Below are 20,908 nucleotides of genomic sequence, written 5' to 3' on the forward strand. Positions count from 1 at the left end.
TTTCAAATACAGCAAACATACTGTATCTTTAACTTTCCAGATTTTCTAAGAATAGCTTTTATCAACACAATTAAAAAGTTAGCGTCTGTTCAAGGTAGATGGTTTTTGGTTGAATATGAGTTCACATATTCTGTGATCTGACTAATATGGGGATGAAATCATGAATATAAGGTATAATTTTTGTACTGTATTATCTTAGAAATGACTACATTTTAGTTTGTGTTTTTTTTTCTTTCATTGCATGTGGGGTTATTGGCTAGATATAACAAAATGTAAAGGAATATTTACCCACCACTATCAAAAACAACAATGAAGAAACAAATAAAAACATTAAACTTGTTATAATCTTACTACACTAGAGCATTAGAACTACTGTCTATATCATGCAGTTAATTTTATGATAATCTTATAACAAATCTTAAATTTCCTATTTTTCTAAGGATTAAAATGGCTTGTTAGACCTATGAAAGCACAACAAAATGAGTTCATCATTTTTTACCTACTAATTCAAGTAATTGATACTTTTTTGCCTTTGTTAAACAAAGTGTTAAACAGATAAGGATGTCTGAATTTTGTGAGGGTTTGAGTCATGTCCAATTCTTATTTTCTATACAGCATAATATTTAATCTACAGTTGTACACATAGCAAATATGGGGGAGCAAAAAAAAGGAATTATCTTCTGGAGGGTGGGCCCGTTGTAGTCCAGGCTTCCCTCACCAGGTGAGCGTTCTAGGAACCTATCTGCATCTATGTACCAGCAGAGGTTGTGAGAGGCTGTTTGGCCTCAGTGATTTTTTTTTTAAGATTCTTTTCAATGCATTTGCTCATTTCATGATGGGTGAGTTACAAGTATGCCTGTCTACATTGTACTGAGTGTTCAGCAAATTTTGACCAAAAACAGCATTACCCTATACCCCACTCTCCCTATTCACGGCATCTCACCCAAGGTGGCTTTTTTTGTTTCCCTGGATGACAAAAGTCCTCAAAAGGAAATGTTTTGCCAATGTAGAAGAGGTGAAACAAAGAACAGCAGACGCACTAAAAGGCATCAAAATCGATGAGTTCAAAAACTGTTTTGAGCCATGGAAAAATGTCTCAATAAGTGTATTGCATCAATGGAGAGTACTTTGAAGTTGACTAAAGTTTAAACATGTAAGCATAAATACATATTTTTTTATAAATAAATCCTGGTGTGGGGGGGTCCCCCTAATATGTAAGAAATATTTTTTCACAGTTATTTGGTCCTGATTTAGACAACTATCCAAATATCTCCTTCCATCATAAGGTAAAGATCAAGTTTATGACATACATTGTGTATCATCCCAACAGCATACTTAGCCCAGAAAAACAATCTGCACCATTTCCTAGAAAGGTGACATAGCCCAGTAATAGCAAAGAAGGCTATTAAACCAGTTTTTCTGCAAAGGCACCTGGCTATCGGACTGCAGGCAGGCTGCTGACCCAGGTTCTGCCTGCAGGTGCAAAAGGAGTGCCTCGTATGCTTCAGTAAGTCATTCGTTTATGTATATATCTACGTATTTGTTGGATAGAAGGTGAAAAACTGACTTGCCGTTGTGTGTTGAGCTCCTTAATGCCTGCTGATATAAACTTCAAACAAACACCAACTTTAGTAGGGCTTGAGCTACCAAGCACCATTCAATTTCATACAAGCTATTTTCCATTTCCTCTTTCAATGAGATTTGCTTTTGAACAAACACAAAACAAATAAAAAAAGCTATCTCTGAATCTTAAGACTACATGGCTCATACTGTGTTCATTGAGGCCCTAAAAGTTGGCAAAGATATTTCTCTCAATCTTTCTATACATCTCTTTCAATATTTTGGTTTGTTCTCACTCTCTCTCTCTCTGTTTATATTTGCTTTATATATAGATAAATATATAAATACCATATATGTAATTAAATATCTAATACATATGCATTTCATTCATACACATACATAAGCATATAAATATACACATACATAAGTATAATGATACTAATGCCTGGGTTTGCAGGTCTAGAAGAGGAAGAGGAGCCAGTCCTGAGGACTGAGAAGAAAAGCACTAAAGAACGGTTGACAGCAACTGGCTGCAAATGACATTTTGAGTGAGTTTTGCTATGAAGGTGAGCAAAGAAATCAGGCTGAAGCTGAATCGGAATAAGGGTCATTATAAACAAAGATGTGGCTACAGTTGCCATAATAGTCGTATATTCTTGGATATGGTTACAGATGAGAACACGGATTCTCCTTTAGAGTCAGTCATCACAGTTGGAATTCTCTCTCTTATTTCTGATCTCTCTATGGCTGGTTCCTTTTATTATCCAGATTCAAATTTGATCATTGTAACAAAATATTGTTCCCACCACCATTTGCCTCTTTTCCCTACTGTTTTTTTTTAATCCATAACAATTACCAGTTCCCATAAGTATATGTTTATTCACTTATTTATTGTCTGTTTCTCCAAGAGCAAAACCATGTTTGTCATATTTATACCTGTCACTAGAAGTGTGAATGACACATAGTATGTCTAGTAAGTACTTCTTCAATGAATGCATAAATATATGCCTGTATGGCTGTATATATACATATACACATACATATCTCCACCACAAAATATGAAGAATTGTGCTAGAAAAATAAAATCATATAAAATCTTCCTGAATGTTTAGGTGATGCTGCAGAAAAGCAAATAGCAGCATACTACTCTATAATTTACCAAGGATTTATTTTTATTTTAATCAAGCATTTACTAAGGTAAACCTTTCCATATCCATATCTGTACTTTTATATCCACTGTGTGTTCAACATACTTTGCAGTTAGGGTCTTACTAGATTCTAAAACAGTTGTTTTATAGTATAATACATTATGATTATTGCTATTGTTATTATTTTTTAAAGATTTATTTATTTATTTTTAGAGAGGGAAGGGAGGGAGAAAGAGAGAGAGAGAGAGAAACATCAATGTGCGGTTGCTGGGGGCCGTGGCCTGCAACCCAGGCATGTACCCTGACTGGGAATCAAGCCTGCGATACTTTGGTTCGCAGCCCACTCTCAATCCACTGAGCTACGCCAGCCAGGCACTATTGTTATTCTTAAATGTTTTTTATTTTATAAAAGAACAATGAAAATAACTCAAAGAATAGCCAAACATGATGAATCAAAAAATAATCAATGAGAAACAGGATTTTAAGTAAGAAGTAATATCAATAAATTAAACCTAATAGAAACTTAATGGAAGCAAATTTGTTTCATGCTAAATTTTGAAATACTCATTTTGGTACCTAACATGCTCAGAGGAAAAAATAATCCAATTTAAAACTTTATAAACAGGAAAAAATTTCCAAATATATGGGAATAAGAAATACACACCCATCTATTTTAAAAGACAGGGAGAAACTACATGAAGACTTTGCACAGGCAAAACTGACAAGGATGTTTCTCTGGCATGTGGAAGCTTACAGTTTAGTGGAATAAACAGAAAATTTCAGTAAAATATGTGACTTGAAAAAGAGAGTAATAAGCCTATTATAGTTGTTCAGGGAAGTCCTGCTGGGGAGATGATGTCTGATCTAAATCTTAAAGAATATGTAAGAGATTAAAAGCATACAACATGAAGTTTATATTGTAAGACAGTGAGATATCTGAAGAACACATATAGCAAAGAGAACATTAAAGAATATATAACTGCTTATGCGGATTATGATTTCAATAAGTCTGCATATATAGAAAACCTAAAAAGAATGTAGTTACTTTTGAAATTATATACAGTATAACTAAAAGTTACTCAAAAGACTAGTAAGAAGCATCCCTTTCGCAGTTTAGAATTGACTGTCGATCCAGTCTGAAAACAGCAGTCATATAGTCTTCCTTAAGCTCCGCATACAGACTTATTACAGTTAAGATATTTTGTGTATGCAACATGCACCAGGTCTGTGATATTTCTCACTATACATTTCTTCATTTAAGATGTTCCATTTATAGCCCAAAGACAAAATTCCTATTTATTGTTCAAGTAATTCTCACAGTCATAAAAAAGATGTTTGAACATTTTTTAAAAAGACTTTATTTATTGACTTTTAGAGAGAAGAGGAGGGAGAAGAGAGGGAGAGTAACATCAAAACATCAATGTGAGAGGGAAACATCGACCAGCTGACTGTCACATGGGCCCCAAAAGGGCCCATCCCGCAGCCCAGGCCTGTGCCCTGACTGGGAACGACAGCTGCCTCTCGCTTTGTGGAACCATGCCCAACTGAGCCACACAGGTCAGGGCAGATATTTTAACATTTTATTTTCCATGGTAACACAGCAAGGTGTTACCATCAGAAGAGTATGGCCTAGTCAAATAATACTGCCATAATACATCCACCCTTTCTCAATGAATTTTAAAAGATTCTTTAAGAATAAATCCCTGGAAATACTTATGTTCCAAAGTATTGAATTCTAACACAGAGAGAATTGCTATCATTTTATAAAATGGAAAAATGATATAGTTCAGATGTGAGATAAATCATTTCAAACATCAATGTTGATATATTTCTTAGCCTATTGTTCTTTTGGGGTCAGGTGAGTTGTTTGATATCACTAAAACACTGCAAAAAATGTGGAACTCTCTTAGATTTTCAGATTAGTGTTTCAAATTGCTTTAGGTGGAAAGATCAAAGTGAAATAGAGCAGGGAGATAAAACGGATGTGATGAGGTGATGCAGTGGAAGAAAGAAAAGGGAACCCATCAGGAAATTGAAGAAGGTGAACACAGACATATAGAAACATCCTCCAGAAGGCACTCAAGTGAAAGCATTTGATCACAACCTACAACAATGATTTAAAAGATTATAAGTACAGAACTACATGTTCTGAAAAAATGCCAATTATTAATTCTTATGAAAATAGAGGAGTCATTGCAAAGTGCAACAGATGGTCCCACCAGGTGAAAGTCAGAGGAAATGATGGGAGAACAGTTGAGATGCACTTGTAAATTTGGCCATCAGTGGGTACAGGTAACCTCCTCTATGCGTTAAACATCAAATCCAAAGTTCAGTACCTTCGCTTTGTCTCTCATCGATCCTTTGCCCAGGATAGACATTTTGGCACCCGTTTCTTCCTGTAGCCTCTTCAAGGAGTTTCCTCTTGGTCCAAGCAATTTCCCCACAAAATTGAACTAGGAAACAAAATCAATAGAATGTTGGTTTTAAGGCAGAGAAGAATGACTATTTCCACCAAGAATAATTGATGGGTTATGGGTTTTTCAAACTTTACCTTTGAGAAGAGAGTTATGCCATATGCATACACACACCACACACCACACACACAAGAAACTATTTCAGATACTAATCTGGGATCCTTTGAAAAGGCCTGTCCCTTCCTAAAAGGATGCCAAGACTAATAATATGTTAAATGTACCCTTTATAGAACAAATAAATAAATCACCTTTTTAAGAAAGTAGGGAGAAGCACTATACTTCATAAAGTTTCTAAAGGCATTTTTCTCTAATCAAATTTGACATAGATAATTTTAACATATCTATGCACTTTCAAAATTGCAAAAGTTAATATTTAAAACTGATTTTAAATAAAATTTGCATATTCATGTTTGTTAACCATGGTCTGTGCCCATAATATTCTCTTGCAAATTTCATGATTGAGAAAGAACAGATTCAATTTTTCTTCAATCTAACACTTTCTATGTTAAAGAGCTGTGCTTAGGATCAGCAAATAAAGAGTGTGGAAACATAAAGGGTAAAACACTGCAGATAGAGGATATATGCAAATCAGTTTGTCTAAGTGGAAAGTTCTGGGTAGGGGTGTCTGCCCAGCTTTTTTATTCATTCTGAATCATGGTTAAAAACAGGTGAACTGAGAGCACTGATCAGAGCATGTTGTTATCTACCAAAAAAGTCATTATCAAACCAAGTCACTCAGATAATCAATAATTGAATTAAAAATACACAGGACTTAGAATACATCAAAAGTATGTTGGGGCATGAAGGACAAAGATAAATAAAATTAAGTTTTTCTAATTTTTCCATTTCTTAGAAAATCCATGATCTCACAGTAAGCAACATACCATCCTTAATGGCGATAAACTAAATCCTTTTCCCCTAATTTCAGGATTTAAACAAAGATTTCCACTTTCACCATATCTATTCAATACTGTACTAGAGTATGAACTGTGTATGTATAGGCAAATAGATAAATGGAACACTATAAAGTTCATAAAGACCACACTTAAATGCTGAATTAATTTTCAACAAAAATACCAAAGCAATAAATTTGAAAAGTAAAGTGTTTTTAACAAGTGGTCCTAGAACAATTGGATATTCCTATGCAAATAACAAAAACAACAAAATAATGTATGCCTTACTTCACATTTAGGCAAATTTTATTTTGCAGTCTATCATAGATCTAAACATAAAAGCTAAAATTGTAAACCAGTGAGGGAAAGACAAATTCCATATGATCTCACTTATATGTGGAATCTAATAAACAGACTGAGCTAATAAGCAAAATAGAGACAGACTCATAGACAGCAAGCTGACAGCTCTGGGAGTGGGGGTGGGAGTGGGAGTGGGGTTAGGGTATGGAGGCATTGAGCAAAAAGGAAAATGACCCTGGACATGGACAACAGTGTGGTGATTGCAGGGGGGGAGGATATAAAAGGGGGATAAAGGGTAATGGAAAAAATACAATAAAAAAAACAGAAAAAAATCTAGGAAGAAAGCATACAATAATACCATTGCAAACAAGCTGGGGAAGGTTACTTAACTGGGAAGCAAAGAGTACTCACTAAAATTTTACTGTTCCAAACACCATAAAAAGTTAAAAAGATAAATCACAGACTGGACAAAAATATTCCCTGTACAAACCTCCGAAAAGTGACCCATATCTAGAACCTATAAAGGACTCCATCAAGTTGATAATTAAACACACACATGCACATCAGATTTGCTGGAACTAGAAAAAGACCAAATGTTGATAAGAGTGTGGAACTGCTAGAGCAATCACTGTTGACAGTTTAAAATGATACAATGACTTTGGAATGAAGATTAGCAGTCATTCATTAATTTAAACATAAAGCTCCATTATGACCCAGCAATGCTATACATAAGTACTTAACCAAGAAAAAAGTATATGTTCACAAAATGATATGCACAAGAATGTTTATGATACTTATTCACAATTACCTTTCAATTAATAAACCAATTCCCATCTAAGGAGAGTAAATAAACAAGTGTATACATAAACAGGAAGGAATTAGTCACTGACTGACACAATAGCATGAATGTATCTCACAGACATTATGTTCAAACAGAAAAAGAGTCAGACATGAAAGAGTACCTTATGTTATATTCCATTAATATAACTCCATTATATTCCATTAATATAATATAATTCCAGAGGCAGAGAAATATACAGTGTTTGGATTTATAAGAGTGGTTGCCTTTTGAGAATACAGCTGAGGTTGGACTGTCTGGAAAGTGGAATGATGGAAACGTCTGCAGTGATGAAATTATTCTATATTGTGTTGAAGGTATATTATATCTTTATCAAAACTCTTCAAGCTCTGTAATTAACACCTGTACATTTCTCTGCACATAAATAATATGTCAAATAAGAATGGAGAAAAATAAAACAGAAAGTTGAAGACACACATAAATATTTTTAATGCGAGGTCTGTCCAGAAAAAGTCTACCTATTGTTAGTAACAATGGTTTGCTAAACATTAATGTAACCTGGCAGCCAAGGAGAGTGGACTGCAATGCCCATGTGTGAACAATGACGACTTCACTGTCCTAGTCAGTGGGGGTGGTAGATGCCACTGAGTGAGCGTGTGTACTGTGTGGCCATCAAATTCAAAATGCCTGAATGAGTAGAGCAATGAATCTGCATTAAGTTTTTTATTAAGCTTGAACATTCCTGTGTGGAAACTATTTGGAAGATTCAGAAGGCCATAGCTATGGGCAATGGGTAATTGGCAGTTTCATCATGATAACATGCCTACTCATGCATCATATCCCATGCAGAGTTTTTTGGTGAAACATCAAATCACCCAGGTGACTCAGTCCCTCTACAGCCCAGATTTGGCACCCTGGGACTTCTGGCTTTCCCCCCAGTTAATATCACCTTTGAAGGGGAAGAGATTTCAGACCATTGATGAGATTCAGGAAAATATGGCTGCACAGCTGATGGCAATTGGGAAACTGTGTGAGGTCCCAAGGTGCATACTGTGAAGGGGACTTGAGGTGTCATTGTCCTATGTACAATCTTTCTTGCATTTTGTATCTTCTTTGAAAAATGTCTCTATTTTTTGTATTACATGGCTGGATACATTTTGGGCATACCTTGTATATCATAATAAAATGTCCTTTTATTTTATAAGGACAGTTGTAAAAAGTAATCTCACTAGACCTTTAGGAAATATATCATTCCAATCTATGCAGACTATTCTAGAGATAAAAGTGGAAATTGCCTCTAATTCAACTCAGTAGGCCTGTATGCCAAAACCAAATCAGAGAAGAGAATTTACAGACCAAATCCACTTATGAAACAAAACCAGTTCAACAAAATAGTAGCATAACTGAGGCCTGTTGTACATACAAAGCAATATACATGATGTTTGATTTGTCTTTATCATAGGTACACAGGTAGCTTAAGACTTATAAACCCCAATTGTAATTTGTTTATTAATAAATTAATGGGAAAAAGGTTAACTTTTATTTGAGCAGAAAAATAGTTTGATAAAATTAAAATTCAATCATTATAAAAACTAAGGTCACCTGAAAATGAAAAAAAAAAGTCCTTTAATCCAATTGAAGGATTCTACTGGAAACCACAAAGAATAGTATTCTTAATTAGTAAAATAATACAGAAACAAAGTAAAGATCCATATTCTTGATTTTCTCTTCAACACTGATAATTCAAACCACTAAATAAGATAAGTGTTATAAATGTTAGGGTGTAAAAAACAAATATATGTATAGTTCACCTAATGTATGTATGTAAAAAGCTTTAAGTAATTTCAGAAAACTTACTAGAATTAGTAAAATAGTTTATCAAGGTATTTTACACATAATCAATATAAAAAATTAAGTGTATTTTTGTATGCCCACAACACATCATTAGGAAAAAAGTTTAAGAGATATCCAGTAAAAATAAAAACAGACTTCACAAGAATAAATTTAACTATGTATGTTCAAGACCTTTACAGAGAATATATATTAATAAAGCCATCAAATGAATATAAATAAATTGAGAGGTTATGTTCACAAACTGGAATTCTCACTGTTATAAAGATTTCTTATATTCTCAATTACATCTATATATCCAATAAAATTCTAATTACAATTACAATAGGATTTGAATCAATTTACCAACTGGTTCTAAAATGTATATGAAAAGGTGAAGTCTAAGAATAGCTAAAATATTCAGAAGCAGAATAAATTGAGGGCTATTCCTATCACATACAAAGACTCATTATCAAACTGTATCGTTTTTGATAGTGTGATAAGGGTAGTCCTAGGACACAGAAACAGAACAATGGAATCCAGAATGCAGAAATAGACTCCTGCTATGTTAAAATGATATATGACATTGGTGACACCACCCATCACAGGAGCAGAATAATGCCCCCATCCCAACAACATACATGCCCTAATCCCCAGGATCTGGAAATATGTTACCCTGTAAAAGGTACTCTGCAAAAGTGATTAAATTAGGAGCCTGGCAATGAAGAGGCAGTCCTGGATTATCCAGGTGTGCCCAATTTCCACAGAAGAGAAGGAAGGAGAGTCACAGGCTGCAGTGACACAATTGTGAGTTTGGAATAAGGGCAGCTTCTATTAGCCAAGGAACAGATTCTCCCCTGGAGCCTCCAGAAGGAATGCAGCCTTACCAACCTTAATTGTGGCCCATAATAACCATTTCAGACTTCTGACCTCTGTAACTAAAATAATACATTTGTTGTGTTTTTAGCCACTGACTCTGTGGTAATTGTTACAGCAATAATAGGAAACTGTGAACATGCTGAGAAGGAACTACCTAACACATAACATAACTGACTATCCATCATGAGAAAAATAAAATTATTTCCTAAACCATAACAGAAAATATATAGATGAATTATAAACTTAGGTGTGAAAGGCAAAATTTTATAGTTTCTAAGATCAAAATACAGGGAAATAATGTCAAGTAGTTCTAAAACAAGACATAAACATATTCTAACTGTAAAATAAAAGTTCAATTAAAATAAAGAATATCAGTTCATTAAAATACACCACAAAGCAGGTGAAAATATAAGACACAAGTTTTTAGACTATTTCCATTGCATGTTACTAATATAGCATTACTTTGCAAAAATAAGTAGAAAAGTATAAGGAAAAAACAAAATATAAAGTAATAAAATCATATATACATTACTGAAAAAAGAACAGAATGACAAAAGAAAAAATATGAGAGTTTCAATCTCATTAGAATTGAAACAAAAATCAAATTAAGACCACACTGAGATATCATTTTACAGAACACTATGATGGCCAAAGGAAGAAGGCAGAAACCAAACTTTGGCTGGAAAGTGGAGCCGTGGAGACTGATATACCCTGTCTGGAGACTGTAAACAGATACAGCCATTTTGGCACTGTCTGTAAATCTGAAAATGCATTAAACTTATGTTTTAGCAATCTCATACCTAGGTATTTTGTCTAGAGAAATGTTAGCACAGGTACGAGAATATTCAGTCTCAATGCTTGAACAGAAAAAATAATTGGTGAAAAATGTTCATCCGTGAAGAATGGTGTGCTGTCGCTGGATATCATATCAACACTTGTTTATGGCTCAGAAACAATTCCCAGATTACCTTCTACACGTGTTTTTTGTGTGTGTTGGATTTTGTTGATAATTGAAAGTTGCCAGCCCTGGCTGGTGTAGCTCAGTGGATTGAGCGTGGGTCTGCAAACCAAAAGGCTGCCAGTTCAATTCCCAGTCAGGACACATGCCTGGGTTGCAGGCCAGGTCCCCAGGGGGAGCCACCTGAGAGGCAACCACACATTGATGTTTCTCTCTCTCTGTTTCTCCCTCCCTTCCCCTCTCTCTATAAATAAAAATAATAATAAAAATAAATAAATAATTGGAAGTTGCATGAGATTTGGAAAGTGGACAATTGTAGTCCATTATTCTCGGCAAGTAATGGTGGTTGGACTGCTTTACTGACCTCTACATTACTCCCCACTGTGTGGCTATAGGAGCCCCTCCATGAGCTCCCAGATCTAGGTGCTGGCAGGTCTCAGGCTCAGAGTTCCACTGCCCACACAGGGGGTCACTTTCCTAGAGTCCCTTCTCCACCTCTTTCAACAGACATGTGAGTCCTGAACTACAGATTATAATAACTATTATATAGAGAGTGGATTCTGTTTTCCTGAAAGAACCATGATGAGTACAAAAAAAAAGCATTGTGAAATATAGTAGAATACTATCTAGTGTCAAACACAAATTACTGATAACTATATGAAATGTCATTAACAAAATCCTAGAAATAAAATTTTTAGTAAAAAATTCAAGCTCCAGATATGACACTATTTTTATAAAACTCAAAAACAAGAAAAATCCAATGATATTTTACTTGTGAATATACACATAAGTATTAAGTCTAATCCTCAAATACAGGACAGTAACTAACACAAAACAAGATTTCGATAACTTCTGGGAAAGAAATGTAGGAAATGCGTTCAAAGGGACAGCTGTACAGATGGTGTGAAAGTAATAGGTAACATTTTAGTCTTTAGTTTAACTTGGGGGTTCATGAGTATTAATTTTATTTTGCTTTATACTCTGTGAAAATTGCATATATTCTTTGAATGAATGAAATATTACACAACTTTTAAAATAAACCAAGAGAACAATTCCAGTTGAGTGAAATTTGACTGAATATTCTCTTCAGGAGTCTGACAAAGAACCTTCTTGTCCCTTTACTGGTGGGAACAAACCACCAAACACAAAAATCCTAAAGCACACAAAGTGATGTCTCCACTGGTAACGCTCTGATTGAAATGAAAAGATAGCATTTCACTCATTTCTGACTGAGAACAGGATGTTAACAAAATTTATAATGTTCACTACTCTCAGAAGTTTTTGTTTTCTGCCTTAATTATTTTGACGTATTCCTTAAAACTTCTATTTCAACACAGTAGCTATTTTTCATCAAGGACCAATTTGAAGCCGACCTTTCTTGAAGCTGTGAGATCCCCTCTTTAATTCTTTCACAAACTCTACCTTTTGAAATAGAACACAAACATCCAAATAAATGATGTTGTATAGAGATTTAATTTCATAAACTGATAAAATGTATATTTTATGAGTTACAATTATATAACATCATTTTAAGCAAGTCATCCTTCTTTTAATGTGTGTGCTTTTAAAATTTATAAACTACAATCTATCATTTTCTTTTGCTAATGGGCATTTGTTTATCATAGTTTAAGTTTACTTAAGTGATTTTATATCTTTCCTAATATCTAGAGTTTTTGGAACCAACACAGAAATGGCCAGAGAACTTTTTTTCCATAAGGGATTTGAGATAATTTTTGTTTGATATTTTAAAACATTAGAAGTAATAATGAAGTGGGTTACATATTTTTGATGTTGTGCTTTTGGAAATTTATTTTAAGATAAACTTTGAAGATAGCCAATACAAACCTTTTTTTTATTTTTTATTTTTCAAAGATTGTATTTATTTATTTTTAGAAAGGGAAGGAAGGGAGAGAGAGAGAGAGAGAGAGAGAGAGAGAGAGAGAGAGAGAGAGAGGGAGAGAGGGAGAAACATCAATGTGCAGTTGCTGGGGGTCATGGCTTGCAACCCAGGCATGTATCTTGACTAGGAATCCAACCTGTGACACTTTGGTTCACAGCCCATGCTCAATCCACTGAGCTACACCAGCCAGGGCACAAAAGCTGTTTTAACAAGAGATTTTTTGTTTCTCTCCTCTGCTTTCATCATAGTGGTATTCTCAGTCCCCTTCAAACAAAGCCAACTGACATCACCATGACAGGAGAATGAATTCTCAGTTCACTGACGAAAACTGGTTCCAAACTTTTCTTTAAAGCAAATCTCTTTTAAACAGAAAAGAAGTCAAACCCCATATAATAGTGTCTTTAATATTTATCCATAATTTAGTAACTTTGGAATCTGTCAGATCCTTTTTTTTCTTTCCCCACTATGAGGTGCACTGTCCAGGAAGTACTGCAATACCAGGTTGATGTATGGAATGGATGGAGCAAGCTCCTATTCCACATCCCTGCTCCAAAAGCCCACGTGATATATAGTCCTCAGGTAGATGACATATCAGATATTAAACTGATAAGAATGGGTCCTCTACTTGATCTTAGCCAAAAAGCTGAGATTGGAATCTCTCCATTCTTAGGCTTAATATGAGTTGTCATGGTTGAGGATGAAGGTATTCTTGCCTCCCCACCCTGAAGATAAAAATCAAGGGAGGTGAAACCAATTCAAAAGAAGAGGCTTACTGAAAACAAGATGAAGGAAAAGGAGAAAGGGAGGGAGCTTTATGCAATAAGGGATCACACATTAACAGAAAGCAAGGCTCCTCCCCAAAGATCTGGCTTATAAGGGGCTGGGTTCTTCACAGAGGTACAGGGCAGGGCTCCTTGTTTTCCAGGTTCCCACCGAGTACAGGCATCCACTGGCTCAGGTACAGGGCGGAGATTTGGGGGAAATGCTTGAAGAGAAACTTGAAACTTATGTAGGCAAGGCTTAAAAAAATAACTGGAGAGAATGCCATCTGTTTAAGAGCAGCTCACACTGTCTGAGGGAAGACAATGTGCTTTCAGTATGTTAAATATTATCTAATAAGTTGAAAGTATTTTTCCATATTTTAAGAAAATTACATTTGTATGTCAAATCCATTTATGCTTAAGTTACTGAACAGTTGTTTTGTAATAACTTTTATATTCAAAAAGTCTTTGGAACAATTTTAATCAGCCTTTTAAGATGTTTGTCTAACAGCAAATATTAGAATTGCGTTGAGTAAAATTAACGAAAAGAACATATTTCAATGGATTTGTAAAGCAACAAAACAATTTGTGACAAAGAAAGACTTATAAAAATAGACACATTTTAAGAAAAATATTTTAAAGATACTTTTAACAGAAAATCCAAGAACAGTTGAAAATTAGGCAAAAATAAACCAGTAATATTGTATACACGTATTTAAAAATTTATAAATTTATTCTCTAAGTATAGGATACTCCAGAATATATTTATATGTAATCTCCCATTGACTATGTCCTCATGATGAATATATTTCCCCATGATTAATAATATTTCATCAATACTTATATTAAACAAATGCCTTTTTTAACATGTGGAATTTTTCTGGTCACATGTTTATAAACTAATTCCAGTAACTTTGTTCTTCCTCAAACAGTTGAGGAAACTCACCTAGACTTATTTCCCTTTCTGGGGGCACCAGATCTGCCTGGTGATGGAAGGGCAGTGTGACCACCAGGTGAAGAATCTGATGCTCACTGCTGCCCGCCTGCCTCTTCTCATTCTTCCCCTTTCACATGACACCACTGGACTTGAACTCCTTCATTTCCTGATCCTAAAATCCTTCTCATCCTCACATCTGATACCACTTGAAGCCTATTTTCACTTTCATCCTATTCCTGGGTGGGGAGGAATCATTTTCTTAATGAGTAGGAATTCATAGAGTTGCTTTTCTTTGGAAATTCAACATTAAATCCACTTTTAGTACTGTATCCCATATTTGCTGCTATTAAAACAAAGTAAAGCAATTCTGGGCAGTTTGTTCAAAGAAAGACCACTGTTGCTGATCAAAAGATATTCTTCTTGTATAAACAGAAAGGAAAATACTTTAGGTTCTCATCTCAGCAGTCATCAAAGAACAAGGGAACAGAATTTTATTTGATTGCAAAAATATTAAGCTGTATTTGTAGAATTAAATCATATCATTTGGAATTTTCAGAGGACTCTATCAAAGACGTTATTTTTAATTTAACAAAAGTGACAATTTAAGAAAATAGGGGATATAATAATGTTCTAGAATTAGCCATTAACTGTAATATCAATATATTGTAATAAACTTAAATTTCATTCAAAAATTAATATATAATCAAGGATGGAATCAATTCAGTTACTCACTAAATACAATGGTTTAGCCTATAACTTGTGAAATGTATGAAGAATACAAAGTGAACCAGACACAAGCACTTCTTTCAGGAAAATTACACTGCGGTGAAAGAAATAGGGAATGCACACAAACTGTACATTAAAAGAAAAATGTACACAAAAAATAAAAGAAAAAAACAAACATGTCAGAAATACAAATTAAGGGCTATGAGAATTCAAGGAAAAAAAATGGGAAGTTAGGAAGTGTGGCACTTTTGCTAACCCTTGAACAGGGAGGGAGGCAGAGAGTGCACATGGAAAAAGGCAGTGGCATAAAAAAAGGGAGAACGAAAAATATGCCATGGAATGTGGAGAACTAAGGATGGGAGAGGCAGTCAGAAGTTGTCTGATGTAACCTTGACAATGATAATGGGAACATAAAATAGAATGGTGGACACAGAAAATACAAGACAAGACAAAAGACTAGCAAGACTCAACAAGACTTGACAATTAATTGAATTGGGTGGATATAGGTGAATGAATTAGCAATCTAAAATATATTCTATACTCACAGGATTGAAAATATACTGTATCATTAGTAAAACTGGGAAAGACATTAACAAATGTTCTAGAGGAAATTTGAGATATATTCAATTCCAGGTGTCCTCCATATGAAGAAATCTAGTAGCCATGTATGAGTAGGCATTAACAGAGAAATCTAAGATGAATATATGGGCCTAGCAATTTTCTACATAGGGTGTTACTTAAAGTTATGGAATTGCTAAGGGAGAGGGATTATAATAGAAAACCCAGGAGAGAAACTTGAGGAATATTTGAAAATAAAAGAGTAAATGTCAACACATATATGAACTAAAAGAGTTTAAACAGAAAGGCTTACCAAAAATATAAAAAGCAATTACTTTTGCTTGCTGTTAAGATCTAAAAATCCCATTTGGGACAGCTGTCATCAAAAGGATGTACTTGAATTTGAAGGAAGCACACATAGTTGCAGAAGAATCTATTTATGCTAAGGAAAAAAACTGTAGATCCTTTAAAATGTGTTGATTGGGTATATTTTGTGCTTTATCCATATCTCTTTTTGAAGTTTTAAAATAACATAGTCTATCTTAAAATCACACTATGTTTTACAGATGGTCTGTTTTAAAGATACAGCAAAGAATTGAAAATATGCTGATAAAATGATTTGACACGAATTCAATAATGTAAACACATACACAATTCATGTCCCATTCATTTTATTATAAATAATTCTGTACTGTGTTTCAGCATATATGTGTATAAATCATATTTTGTTTCCATAGACAACTCAAGAGGCTTTGGTCATGTTTTAAATGTTTTTCATCCTGTGTGGAGCATTCCTCAGTGTCTTTTGAGCCAGTTGTTTTGCCATATTTATACAACTCTAAGGGACGCTTCTCCAAGCTCAAGTTATTTTTATTTGAAGAGATCATTTAAAACACTATTACTAAGTGAAAAGCATTGAACGTAAACAAGCAGCCCTAATTGTAATTAAAGCCACAGCTCAAACACACAACCTAATTTGTTCAGCATGTACACTTGTCTAAATAAAAATATTTCCAGTATACTACCACAGGTAACATTCCCACAGAGTCACTTGTAGATGATTAAATGTTTACTCCACACAGTGACATGTAGTTACCTAATTCCATTATTATCTGCACCTTTGCACTTTTAATACTTAATCGGTATTTCTTTGGCCTTTCAAATAGTTACAAAAATAACACCTTAATGTCAGCTATATTCTTATATTTTATAATTTTATTTTTATTTCTTTAAACCACAATGGTGCCATCACAGGGAATTTCTAAAGTAAAATCTCTTATCTAAATGTCACATAAGTCTCCTGTGAACTTACATAAGTGTCCTGTTTACGTGTCCAAATAAGAGGTGATTTTCTTTACAGGACTTCTCCTTCTCTACACAATGTCATGAAATCCATCTATGAGTTTATGTTTGATAAGGATGTAAACATTCAAGTGCAAAGAGCATCAACTCTGTGCCAGGCACTGCTCTGCATTAGGAATGCAGAAGGCCATGAAACAGAGTTCCTGGACCCTGTGTATGGAGCTTCCATTTTACATATTTATATCAAACTGAAACAGTTTTAAATAGCCAAAGGCTTTACTGTTTCCTGGATTGTATCTAGTTTTTTCAAGGTTTAGGCTGCTTAAAGATCAAATATCATATTGCTTAGTAGTTTGCTTTATATGCCTAATACCTTTTCGTTAGATATCAATTCAGTAGTAGAGTAAAAAAAGGTTTTTTTTGATTAGCTCATTTAATATAGCATCAATTTGATCAGTGTTAGTTAAATTTGTCAGCCGAGTACTTGGGTCGCTTTATACTCAGATACAAGTAGTATTCCTATCTGCTTTTATGAAATCCTCAGCTGCAACTGAAATAGACCTGTTTGAAGGGGAAACAGGAAATCCAAATTCCAAGTTCTTCATCATATCCCTTTAGTGGTATCAGAAAGTATTATAGTTACCACATATAAAAAAAAAAAAAAACTTCTTATACCAGAAACATAATGTATTAAACTTGATGACTCTTCTGTTTGGGCACAATTCCTTTAGGCAATGGACATTGTCCAAACTGAAGACTGTCTTAAGAGTCCTGCTGATAAATTTAAAATTGTCATGTCTGCCCTGTCCTCATTATATGGCATATTCCATTCAAAGAGTGAGAATATTTTAAACATATTTATTAAGATACAATTTATTTATATATAATTCATTAAATTTACCCATTAAAAGTATACTTTCTTTTATAGATCATAGGATGTACAACTATTGCAGAAATCTAATCTTAAACTATTTAATTCCTCTGAAAAATAGACTCCATACCCATCAGCAGTCACCCCCCATTCCACCAATACACCAAATCAACCACTAATTTCTCGGCTTCTACAGATTTGCCTAGTCTGCCCATTTCCTATAAATGAGATAAAAAATACTTTGGTTTTTGTGTGTGTGTTACTGACTTCTTTTACTTAGCAAAATGTCTTTGAGGTTCATCCATTTGGTGTACAATATTTATTATTCAATCATACTGCATGAAATAGATTTTTAACTGTGTTTTTCATAAAGCCCTCTCTCAGGTTGAGGACATTCCTTTAATCCTACATATGGTTTGCTTGTTTTTTTAAATCATGAAAGAGTGTTGGGTTTTTTCAAATATTTTTCCTGGACCAATTGAAATGGTTGTATGGTTTTATCCTTTATTTAATTATTACATTACATTTCATTAATTAAAATATAAATGTTAAAACAACTTATATTCCTAGGATAAGTCTCATCTTTTCATGGTATACAATCTTTTTATATATTGCTAAATTTGGTTCACAGTAGTTCATTGAAAATTTTTGCATCTATAGTTATAACAAATACTGATCTGTAGCTTTCTTCTGCTGCCTTTGCCTGGCTTTGGCATCAGGATATTAACAATTCAATAAAATAATTTAAAAAGTGTTGCTTCCTCTTCTAACCTTTGGAACACTTTAGGAAAAAATGAATTAATTATTTTTTGAATGTTTAGTGGAATTCATCATTGAAGAATCTGAACCCGAACCCAGAATATTATTTGTGAGTGTTTTTAATTACAGATTTAACCTGTATTTGTCATAGTTTTATTCAGATTTTAAAAATTTCTTCTTGAGTCTTTGTTGACAATTAGTGCTTTTTAACAATTTGTCATTTCATCTATATTATTTTGCTGGCATTCAGTGGTTTATAATTATTACTACATTATTTTTACTTTTTTACTCTTCTAAGATCAAAAGTGATATCCCTACTTTCTTTCCTGGTGTTAGTAGTTCTGACTTTTCTTGATCAGTTTTGCTAAATGTCTGCTAATTTCTCTGACCTTTATAAACAAACATCTTTCAGTTTTGGTGACTTTCTGTATTTTTATTTTATTTTCTATTTCCTTTATCTCTGCTCTGGTTTTTATGATTTCTTCCCTTGTGCTTACTTCGGTTTTTGTTTCTTTGTTTCTAGTTTCATAAGGTGGAAGTTAAGTTCATTTGAATAGAGATCTTCCTTTTTAATATAAGCATTTATTGTGATCCTAGGAGGGTTCTTCTTGGCTGTGTTGCTTCCTGTCTCTTTCTCTATTAAACTTCTGGTTTCTAAGCCATTTGTTTTTATCATACAGTTATCAGCCTTCTGATAACTTTTCCCCACCAAGGTCTCCCCTGCTCATCAATGCTCTTTATCATGTCTTTCTCCTCTCTGTGCCAAATAATATCTGTCCTCACACGGAGAGTTGCAGATCACTTGGAACTTAAGGTGTGCTTTTCCCCTGGCAGAACTCTGACACTATTGTCCCAGACTAGGTGTGGGACCCACTTTTCCTGTAGTAAGATCCCTACACTCTGAGTGTGGATTGGAGTCAGCCTACTCTGAGGGGAGAAGGCCATGAACCTGTGCCAGGCTGAGTCCTTTCAGGAACAATTGGAGCAGAACATGAGGAAGACTCACAAGCATCCCTCATACCACACACTGACGGACCATCATGAGTCTGAGTCCTTACTGGGGCAGAGAGCTTAAACATGAACTCCGGCAAAAACCCTAATGAAACAATAAACTAGGATTCTTTTAAGACAGAAGTGCACTTCTGACTTGTAAAACCTGTTAGATAATAAATGTATCTTGTTTAAAGGTATTACATCTGTGGTGATATGTGAGCAAATGAAAACAAATTCATCCCATTATATGCACTTGCTTTATACCAAACTGCACTTTCAATAATCTTAGAATAATGATTTTAACAGTGCCCCACCTGTATGATAACTGCAAACAGTTCGAAAATATCATACTGCCATTCCCTTTATTCTCACATACACACTCCCCCCCTCCAACCTTCACATTGTGGGATCGTTTGGCTCAGTTACCTTCCAATAATAAAACCATCTGCCTGTGCAGGCATCCAACACAGTCCCATTCCTATCACTTCAACGGGTGTTGAAGCCTTGCAAATGAGGGGAACTGATAAAAAAATGGGCCAATGTTTATGCTTCCTGCTGAGCCATGAACATTTGAGTCTTTTGTCTCTGACTCAAGAGTCTTGCATTTTCTGTACCCTCCGTGGGAGAGTGACCTGCCAATACCACCCTCCTCTCTCACAGCAACAGGGGAGTTCTTTATTTTTGGTCTGTTTTATACATAGATTTCTATTGTAGTTATACTTTAATTCTCATTTCTATGTGTGTGTAGTGCATGGGTGGAGAGGGGAGTGTTCTTGTCTTCACATCTCAGTATATCTTATTAATTAAATTAATCTAGAATATCTACATTTATCCACCCTTCCCATGTTTTTTTTTGGCTCTAGTGTAATGAACACTGAGTTTTTACCTAAACAAGTTTTCCCCTATCTGCTAAAATACTATATTGAGTTGTTACACAGATGCTTTATGTTCTCACTGCATGCACATACTGACAAATGTGCTATTCAGGATTCTGAAACTAGTCTCATATTAAGAGTTATGATTTTATGTGGTAATAAGTTGAAGCATTATTAATAGAAAGCACATTATGGTAAGTACTAACACGGGTGTTGAAGACAACGGGATGTTACTGGGTGGTAAAGCTGGGTGTTAAGTAGATGTCCATGAGGAAAGTTTCAATGAAGTCAGGATAATGAAATGGATCATTAATTTGTCTTAAAAAAATCAGTTAAGTCATGTTGGTTGCGATGGAGTGGTAGAGTGTGGGAAAAGGGGCATATT

The 20,908-nt window shown here is 34.4% G+C and overlaps 1 protein-coding gene and 1 non-coding gene across 2 annotated transcripts in view; both read right to left on the minus strand.

Annotated features, from left to right (window-relative positions):
- Positions 1-20,908, minus strand: part of KHDRBS2 (KH RNA binding domain containing, signal transduction associated 2) — a 535,898-nt gene that overhangs the window by 355,204 nt on the left and 159,786 nt on the right. Inside the window, exon 3 of the mRNA XM_028509700.2 lies at positions 5,045-5,161. Within this exon, the coding sequence (XP_028365501.1) occupies positions 5,045-5,161 (117 nt within the window). The remainder of the gene's footprint in view (positions 1-5,044; positions 5,162-20,908) is intronic.
- LOC114495923 lies at positions 13,207-13,397 on the minus strand. Its single transcript, XR_003684578.1, has one exon. It is a non-coding gene; the product is annotated as a U2 spliceosomal RNA (small nuclear RNA).

Source organism: Phyllostomus discolor, chromosome 4 (assembly GCF_004126475.2).
Source record: "Phyllostomus discolor isolate MPI-MPIP mPhyDis1 chromosome 4, mPhyDis1.pri.v3, whole genome shotgun sequence".
Lineage (NCBI taxonomy): Eukaryota > Metazoa > Chordata > Mammalia > Chiroptera > Phyllostomidae > Phyllostomus > Phyllostomus discolor.